This window comes from Chenopodium album, chromosome 10, assembly GCF_948465745.1.
Source record: "Chenopodium album chromosome 10, dcCheAlbu1.1, whole genome shotgun sequence".
NCBI lineage: Eukaryota > Viridiplantae > Streptophyta > Magnoliopsida > Caryophyllales > Amaranthaceae > Chenopodium > Chenopodium album.
Window position 1 is genome coordinate 55,942,428 of NC_137843.1, and position 10,135 is coordinate 55,952,562.

The 10,135-nt window shown below is 35.5% G+C and overlaps 1 protein-coding gene and 1 non-coding gene across 2 annotated transcripts; one reads left to right on the plus strand and one right to left on the minus strand.

Moving 5' to 3' along the window:
* Positions 1-381: 381 nt before the first annotated feature.
* Positions 382-487, plus strand: LOC145565856 (small nucleolar RNA R71). The gene has a single exon (XR_014095221.1). It is a non-coding gene; the product is annotated as a small nucleolar RNA R71 (small nucleolar RNA).
* A 6,035-nt stretch (positions 488-6,522) lies between these two features.
* On the minus strand, positions 6,523-9,138 carry LOC145564211 (bark storage protein A-like). The gene is made up of 6 exons (XM_081624540.1): positions 8,799-9,138; positions 7,955-8,022; positions 7,711-7,866; positions 7,423-7,614; positions 7,072-7,251; positions 6,523-6,946 (listed from the first exon to the last, which is right to left on the minus strand). Exons 1-6 carry the CDS (start codon positions 9,022-9,024, stop codon positions 6,779-6,781), a joined length of 990 nt encoding a protein of 329 aa, XP_081480666.1. The 5' UTR covers positions 9,025-9,138; the 3' UTR covers positions 6,523-6,778.
* Positions 9,139-10,135: the final 997 nt, after the last annotated feature.

Below are 10,135 nucleotides of genomic sequence, written 5' to 3' on the forward strand. Positions count from 1 at the left end.
TCTTGAGAATTCTAAGCACATTGATATCCAAAGTGACCCTGTATACCACACAATTCACAAAAAAAATTAGTTTGCAGAAGTTGAGAAGACATAGCATTAACAGATACAAGAGAGGAGTCCTGAGTGGCCTGTAATGCATCAATCTTTGCAGTTAATTGAGCCATCTGAGAAGTCAAGATTGAATAGGCTTTAACTTCTATCTTCCCTTTCTTCGCTCGCGTTCTTGGAGAAGAGAAATGATTGGCTGCAAGATTTGCAAGAAAATCATACCCTTCCTCGATTGTCTTGTCAAGGAAAACACCACCTGCGGCAGAATCAACAATACATTTAGTCTCGGGTTCTAGTCCGTTATAGAAAATACGAACAAGATTCCACTTCTCAAAATTGTGATGCGGGCATGATCGTTGAAGATCTAAGAATCTATCCCATGCTTCCCTAAGAGATTCCCCCGACTCTTGAGAAAATGTTGATATTTGATGTCGAATCTTTTCAGTTTTTTCAGGAGGGAAATACTCTTTGAGGAATGCTTGAGAAATTTTGCTCCACTCCGTCTCCTTAACGGTATTCAACCATTTTTGAGCTCTATCGCGAAGGGAAAATCCGAACAACATCACTCTCAATTGATCTTGAGTGACTCCTTTGTGATGAACAGTGGAGCACAATTGTTGAAATCGCTGCAAGTGATTAATTGGCTCGTTAGTAGGATGGCCGCTAAACTGATTTTGTTGGACCATACTGAGCAATGCGGGTTTAATTTCAAAGTTCTCTGCAGTGATTGCTGGCATTTTAAGACCCGTTGGAATGCCATCTTGGGATGGTACTCCGTAAGAATTAAGAGACCTATTATCAGTCATCTCTTTGTGTGTGTCAGACTTTGTTGTAGAGCTCTTCTGTGAGTGGGTCTTTTTCTGCTTCCCTTTCCCTTGTTTTTTGAGTTGCCTAAGGGTCTTGTCCAAGTCCAGATCCGTAGGGATCAAATCACCTGTTCGTTTTGACCTGGGCAAAAACAAAAAGAAAAGAAAGCAATGAGAATGTCCCAATTGAAACTAGAAGTTCTAATGGGAAAATAGAAATAGTTCAAACAATCAAACTAAAACTAATAGAATCTAGCCGTCTCCCCGGCAACGGCGCCAAAAACTTGATGAATAAAAAGTTATACCGCAAGTGCACGGTGTCTGTTGTTAGCAGAGACTTAGCAAATACGAGTCGAATCCCACAGGGAGACAGGTTCTATTAGTTTTTCCCCAATTATTATAAACTGTTTCAATAAACGAAGAGTGGTTTGATGATTAATTAACTAAAGTATGACAATAATAAAAAATAAGGTTGCTCTCAGATAAATTAAAATCTAGGGCATGCGTTCGGTCCACCATGCTTATACCAAACCAAGAAATGCAAACAATCCATCAATAAACAAACTAGTTCGAATAATTAAAGCACTTGTTAATCCTACGGTCGGGAATTAACACTTACAAATTAACATATGTAGTTCGGTCGCTAACATAATCAAATTCCCCAATTGTAATTAAGCCTCTAAAAATATGATCTTTCAATTCTAATTTTTATTAGCTATATAATCAACTCATGATATTGGCCAATTACATGAAGCAAACAATAAAGCACAAATCAATTGGAATTATTCAAACCCTAATTCATAAATTTATAAATAATTAAGCATAATTAATCAAGGTATAAACATGGCTTCCCTTACTTAGCCCTAGAAAGCGACTACTCTTCATAATTGAAATAAACAAAACAAAAGAGATAAATAAACTTGAATTCATAATTAATAAAATAAATAAAGAACGAAAAGAATAATTGAAATACCTCGATGATTGAATTAATGGAGAATAATAAGCTAGGGTTCAACAATGGAGAGAAAACTAAGAAACGTTTAATCTCGGAAAAATAAAGCATGAAGAGGCAAAATAAAATCTTCTCAAGTATTTATATTTTTGCCTCGTCCTAAATAAAATAAATAAATAAATACATAAGTTATAATGCTATTGGATGACAATTGATGACGTGGCACGAGAGAAGCAAGGATGCTGGCTCATCAACACTCGACTAGACCCGCGGCCGCAGGGTGGTTCCTGCGCCCTGGCAGCGGCGGCAGCAACCTTCGAGGGGGCGCGGGACAGAGGCGCAGCTAGCCCTGCGGTTGGCTGACTGCAATGCTTGGATTCAAATGCTCATAACTTCTGTTCTAGGAAGCTTCTCAAGGCGTGTGACCTATCATTGGAAAGCTCTTCAAGTCTAGTTTCTAATTAAACTTGAATCACTTCAATCCAATCTGTAGAACTCGAGTTATGATCAAAAGAGTGAGCAAAGGTCATTTTTGATACCTTGCAAGCCTTCGTTTTTCTCCGTTTCTAACTTAAATTCGCTTCCATAAGGTCCATAGCGACTCTCGTGGATGCTATTTTCATTTTCCATGCATAGGATCCTTAGAGCCAACATCCACGAGCATAAATCCCTCGATCAATGAACTCGATCCATCGATTTCCATTCAAATATTATCCGAATCATCTCTAAACACTTCGAAAGCTTCCAAATGACTATGAAATCACCTGAAACATTAAGAAAAACACAAACGGAGCGTAATAGAGCGACATATAATTACTTACGCAGACATGACTCTAAAAACGACTAAGAAGACTGTGAAAAAGCTCTAAAACTAGCAAAAAGTGCCTAAATAAAACTATATAAATATGATTTATCAGTCATCCACTAAACTTGGAAAAACTAAGCAAAGCCGACCAGTGAGACACTTGGCAATGCATTTATAAATCACATTGCAAAGACCTATCGGCCGGAATTGAGATATGAGTTCCGGATTCTCCACCTTTAGAAGTAAGGCAAGGAAGGTGCGATTCCATTCTTTTAACATATAACCATCAGCAAAGAAGTGTTGAACAGCCGAAACTACTGATGAACCAACACAAGACCAGTGAGACTTGAAAAAGGCTGAAGGGAACCCGTCTGGACCAAGAGACTTATTATCATCAATACCAAAAATTGCATTTCGAATCTCTTTTGCAGAAAAAGGAACCATAAGAGATTGTTGTTGTGCAGGGAAGAGCGAAGGCAATTTTAAACTTTCCCACCAATCATAACTGTGAGAAGTAGCAGAATCTGAGACTGAATATAGATCCTTGTAAAAATCCAAAGATAAAGACGCTATAATTTCGACGTCACAATTCCAAACACCAGATGAATCTCTCAAACCAAAAATCTTATTCTGTCGTCTTGTAGATTGAACCAACGAAAAAAGGAGGCGAGAATGAGAATCACCTAAGGCATCCCATTTTATTTTTGCACGCTGACGCCAGATAAGATGACCTGCTTGTGCCTCTGCAACTTTCTCGTCCTTTGTAGTAATAAAAAAAACGATAGATACGGGAGGACAAGACCGAAGAAGCTTGCTGAACTTCCGATACCAAAGTTTTCTAATTAATCCCCCAGGCTTTCTTGTGTGAAACACACCAAGCTAGCAATCGTTCTCTAAACACTGATAATTTTCGAGATAAAGAAAACATTGGGGAACCCGAGAAAAACAAGGTGAAAGCAGAGTGTACGATATCACGAACCTCAGAAGCAAACAAACACCAGTTTTCTACCCTGTAAGGCCGCTTGACATACCCTGAATCAACTGAATCCGAGAGAATAATAGCTGTGTGGTCTGAAAACAAGATAGGCTGGTGTAAAACCTTCGTGTCGGGATAATCAAGTAACCAAGCAGAAGAGGCGTAGGCTCTATCCAGCCTTTCAAAATCGGATTTGAGTCTGTCCTGTTATTAGTCCAAGTAAACTTTGGACCAGAAAAAGGAACGTCTACTGAATCCAGCCCTATACGCCAGCTAATAAAATCCATCTGTCCTGGAATAGAACAGCTACCCCCCAATTTATCCGAGAGGTATTCTACTTGGTTAAAATCGCCAATCAAGACTACATTTGGAATGGTTTCAAGAATATTGGTAATCAAATACCAAACCTCCGAACGACCAGAAATCTAAGGGGATCCATACACAAACATTACATGTTTCATTTCATCTCCTTGCTTCATTTTACAGAGAAACACATTCTGAGAGTTGTATAAAGGAACCAAATCCAATGGAGTAAACCAAAAAACAAAAATACCACCACTAAGGCCAATAGCATCCACGCCACTACAACCCAAAAAAGACAAAGATGCTAACTTTCGCACAATATTATCAACAGACACCATAGTTTCGAAGAGACAAACTATATCCAAACTATGAGAGCGGACTAGAGAAAAGATATATGGAATTTTAGGGGAGTCCGCTGATCCCAAGCCCCTACAATTCCAAACACCGACTTTCATTTAGACTTTGGTGACCTAAAACGGGAGGTCACCAATCCCTTAGAGGTCTCCAATGTTCGAATTGGAGAGATTATGATCAAGATCCAAAGTAGACTTACACCAGCCATTATTATCAGCCACCGAAGGAGTAAGCTTCTAAGAAGACAAAGAACAAGAATTCTTCCTATGACCAACTCTATTACACCTATAGCATAAAATAAACAAATTCTCATATCTAATATTGATCCATTTAAACTCAGAGTTTCCGAGGTTCAAGTAGAAGCCTGGTAATAACGGTTGAAAAACATTAATATGGAGCTTTACTCTAAGCAAGCAGTTGATTGAACCTGGAAGAGGTTTATGAGAACAGAGAATATTCGCAGCCAAAGAAAGCATCGGTTTAACAACATGAAGCTCGCATAAGTTCAAAGGTACCTCATCAAGTTGTACCCATATAGCAGCATCGGTAAAACTGATATCCCTTATAGAGTCACCTGTAGTCCAAGGTTTGAAGACCAGAAGAGCCGCCTGGTATGCTATAGTTCCCTGCTCCAACATGACGTCTCTATCTCGAATATCTTGACATAGAAACAGGAAGATTTTATTGAACTTCTGGACTTTAATATCCCCAAATTTAACTGAATTTTAATATGTTTCTTTGAATGTCATTGTGCCTTCAAATGGTACAGCTTCATTATTTTTTTTAACTCTATAAGAGTGATAAAAGAAGTTGAAGGATAGGAAGAGGATAGTAAAATAATATTAGTAACACTAACTTACAATTTTCTCTAACTTGAATTTACAATTTTTTCTGATTTTAATTATTATTGCCTCCCTTCCTCTCTTAGAGGTACTATCACAAAGCTTGTTGTGGATTAAATTGCCAAATACTTTCTCCTATTTATAGATATCCGAAAGGCACTTAGAATCTTCCACACAAAGATGGAAAAATATACTTAGCCACATTCACTCAATCAAGAAAATGTGATAAGCTCATGGTCGTCATACATGAACTTTCCCTCTTTTACGAAGTGGTGCCATTTAGGCCCTATCTTCTTCATTTTAAAATAATTTTCAATTTAATAAAAAAAATTTTAGTTAAGTAAAAATCAATAAATTAAATAAATCAACAGAGAATTAGTAATAGTAAGTTTTAATCGGCAAAAGTAATTATTTCAATTCAATAAAAAAAAATCATTTTAGAAAAATTAATTGCCCTGTTTTATCACCTTATTTCTGTTGAATAATATTTTTATACAATTGAAATTATTTTTGCATAACTCAAATTAATGTCATTGAAATAAAATTATTTTTACCAATTATTATTTTTACTGATTCTCTAAATATTTGTTTTAATTAGTAAATTATTCACAATTTGTTTTTGTTTCTCTCTTTTGTGGAAGTGATTGGATGATCATCCCCGCCCGTGGAGTAGGCCACATAGGCCGGACCACGTAAATTTTTTGCGTCTTTGTTTCCCTTTTTATTCTTAAGGTTCTTTAATTCATAATGTCATACATATTGCCTAATAGTTCACATAGAAGCTAGGAATGTAATGTACAATCATAATTAATTATATATGACTAAGTTAATAAATTAAAATTAGATTACATGGAAACCGATCATGAAAGAACTAGCAATTTTATTCGACGATAGCCTCTAGCCTACACACTTAAATTCTAGCAATTTTATCATGATAGAAATAGTGAGTTGATTAGCGAGTTGTTAAGTTTTAGAATTTGATTATCGAAGTTGATAATGAAAATGGAGGAAGATATGCGTGCACTGTGTGATATGCGTGCCAATGGATGACTTAAATGGAGTGGTGACAGACTCATCGTTTAGTGAAGACCAATTGATTTACGTATGTTTGGAGATATGATATGATTGTACTCTTGTTCACATCACCATAGTGGAAGTGATTTCATGATCGCCTCGCCCGTGGAGTAGGCCGCATTGACCGAACCACGTAACTTTCGTGTGTTTTTTTTTCGCTTTTTATTCAGTAGGTTCTTTAATTCATATAATAATGTCAGAAATATCGCCTAATACTCTACATAGAAGCTAGGAATGAACAAGCATACACAATTGATTACAAGTATATGATATGACTAAAATCAGTAGTATTACGCATATGGTATAAGTGTATAACCGTACGTGTAACTAATTGTACAATATAAGTTGCTGTTCTAAGGATAGAGTTTATGCAATGAGTTTATGAAACATGCTTAATTGATAACTAAACTATACATCATCAGTTTATTATAGTTCATACAATTTGCATGTTCCAAAAACTGATTAATTATTGATCAGGCAGTAGCATTGATTACATGGAAACAGATGATTAAAGAAGTAGCAATTTTATTCAATGATAGCCTCTTCTACTTTAATTCTGACTTGCCTAAGAGTGGAGAAACAAAGCCAGATTAAGGTACAAGTACTAGCTATGCTTATTTAAAATGTAGCTTTCTTCTTGCCAATAAGTTCTACAAATTTAGCTGCAACTTTAAAAGAGTTGATAGCAGCCAGAGAACTGAGACCAGCCAATGCTAGTTTCTCTCCACCAGCCACATCCGATACACCACGAAACACAACACATGGTACTCCATTCGAAAGTGATGCCTGCACCAAACAAAAATAATTCAACATCTCATCTTGATCATTAGCAATTTTAAGTGTTGTCCGTCTAGAAAACAGGACTAAGTCATAATAAGCGAGAATTTAGAGTTGAATTGTAAAATACTAACATGTACAATTGCAGCACTCTCTTCATCTGCTGTAGATATACTGAATTCTTGGTAGAGGAACTTTGCAAATGCCAAATTAGACATGAACACATCCGCGGTTGAACCTCTTAGTCCAAATATTACTTTTGGCTCTTTAGGCAAGCAAGCAGTCTCATTTAAACACTGCTGCAACTTCAATCCCTGTCATCATTCAAAACCCGTGTTATATATCATTAGTCACTACACGACTTTGTTCTTTTCACATTACTAATGTCTAACTCGTTCAATTTACAACTAAAATAAGTTTATATAGCAATAATGCTCAGCACAAAACAAATTAAACCATTCTTACAGAAGGTCTAATATTTATACCTGAAGTTGGGTAGCAAGATTATACCAATGAGCATCAACTGGAAACCAAAAAAGCTCTTGCATTGCCTTCTTATTAGAGAAAAGTTGTACAGGAGTAAACTGAATTCTTTCCAGTAAATTCTCTCCTGAATTTGGAAGATTGTACGCCCCAAATTTCAGCTCATTTTCACTCGTTTCTTCAGAACCAAAATCCTTCATACCAACGACAACACGAGAACAGCATAAACTACAGGACACATACATATGATTTACATAATGTACAGGATATACTATCTAGTTTCTACTCACCAGCCATTTCCAAGAGCTGGTGAATGCAAAAGAATGTGGCACGCCGACATCTCCGATAGACATGGAAGTATTAGTACAACCAGCAATGCCATAATGAACAATTCCTCTGATATTAAAAGTCTGAAGCAGAGCCTGTACGGTAAGTGCAGCATTTACCTGAGTATAATACAGCATTAAGCAGTAAATTAGATTTTTAAACTTGTAATTAGTATGAAATTGTGGATGTTTATAGAAGGAACTTAACTGTTTGCTCTCCTGTTAAGACATAGATTACATCTACACCTTTGATTTTCCCAATGTTGAACTTCCTGCCTGATCACCCAATAGAAATAGATAAGATTAAGACATATATTTTAAGATGCAACATACGTTATGAACCAACTCGTAATAAATTAACGACTGTATATAAGCTTAGCTAACTCGCAAACTATTTGAATTCGGCTCTTATAAGTAATTACACGGCGGAAATGACAAGTAATATAGACAAGAAAAATAATTGACAGGTTCACTTAATTTGTTTAAGTTAGAAACTTATTTATGATAACATTTGGCTAAATAAATTGTAAAATGTTAGCTGATTTTTATGTAAAATTGGCCTGACTTTAGCATTTTTGGCTGAAAAACTTTTTCTTATTTAGTTAGTAAAAGCCAAAATAAAGTTATCCAAGCATTAATTTACTTATGTTTTCATTGGGTCCGTTAGTACATAAACAAGTGTCACTTCAAATATTTTGTCAAAAAAAAAAAAGATGTAACTTCAAATTATAAGTTCATAATTGTAAATTGTAATGCCCCTTCGAGCTATAAGGGGGAGAACATGTTGCCATATTTAGTGAACTATAAGGATAACTCAGATCTAAAATCTCTAATTCTTGAAGTACCCATTAGAAGGTAGACTAACGACTTCAATAATATTCTAACAGTTGTACACGAGTAATTCGACATCAATTAACATTTTTCTTTGATTGTACAAACCTATAGGGTACTTAATTAGGTACATTCGAGTGTAATATAAACATACTCTCATTTAAACAGACATCGACTATATCAAGATAAACATATAGAGAAGACGAGAATTAGAAAAATACCGGCGAGTTGGATGTAGGGATTCCTAGAGTTGGGCACAAAAAGACCAGAGTTTTGAAGAGGAATTTCTTCAGCAGGAAAGGCTAAAACTAAGCCAATGTAAGAAGAGTGGTGGTTTATCCTATCTACAACCTCATGTAATGGATGAGTGGACCTCAGTTGTACACTCTGCTTCACTAACAACATCAAGATCATCATCACCATTAATTTTCCATATCCAACGGCCATGATTTGTTGCTCTCTGATCTTACAGTTGTTATAATAGCTCCTACAAAGTTGGTTTGTCTTTGTATTGGACAAGATTTAACCATGAAAATTGGTGATGTATATTTATAGTTGAGCTTGTTTGAAGGGAGTCCCGTTATACAAGAATAATTGCATAACGAGAGGTAAGAGATGCACGTAATTTAGTACTTGAGTTTAGAGTAATATTATTGAGTGATCAATAGTATCATTAGATGATCAAATAGTACCATTGAATATTTCAGTGGTACTATGTATGCATTCAGTGGTACTATATATACATTCAGTGGTAATAACTACGTGCATATATAGTATCACTAAATAACTAATAATATTATATAAACTTTCAGTGGTACAATTAGAAGTGGTCCCACACATCTTTCTCTTTCTTCCTTTCTCTCTTTTTCACGTGACTTTTAATATTTTAGTATTTGTTATGCATTTGTAAATGCATAATAACACTACATCAGTACTTCCTCTTATAGCCAAAGTCAACTGTGCTTGTGATTGGTTAATTCGGTTTTTGTGGGTCCTCCTCATGAATAACGTGGTTTCTAGAACAGAATATAAGTAAGCAGTTTGCAGGTTTATTTGATTTCATTAACTATCTTTTCATTCATTTTATAAACTATCTTTTCAATCATTTTATAAATTATCCTTTCAATCATTTGTCCACAACCATTTGCTAGAAAATACAAAGACATTTTTGATTGGACAAAGATAAAGATTTTGGCTAAAAGCCTAGAAGAGGGTTCGCAGCGTGAAAAGAAGTTTAACAGGTCAATATTTTAATGGGTGTATTTGGTTGAGAGAGGATTTAAATAGAGGTTTGAACTTAAAAAGCTAATTTTGAAAATCAAGTACTAGGTTTTTTTTTTTTATGGTATTTAGAGAGCCACAAAAACGGGGGTTGGAATCGATCTCAAGATCTTCTAAAAACGGGAGGAAAGCTCTAACCACTTAAACTATCCCTCACTCTCAAGTAATAGGTTTAAATAGTAATAAACTCATTTGGGGCACAATAGTGAGTCACGAGGGAGTATTTAATTTAGATTGAGTGGTGAAGAGAAGATGGGATAACCTAAATAACAAAAAG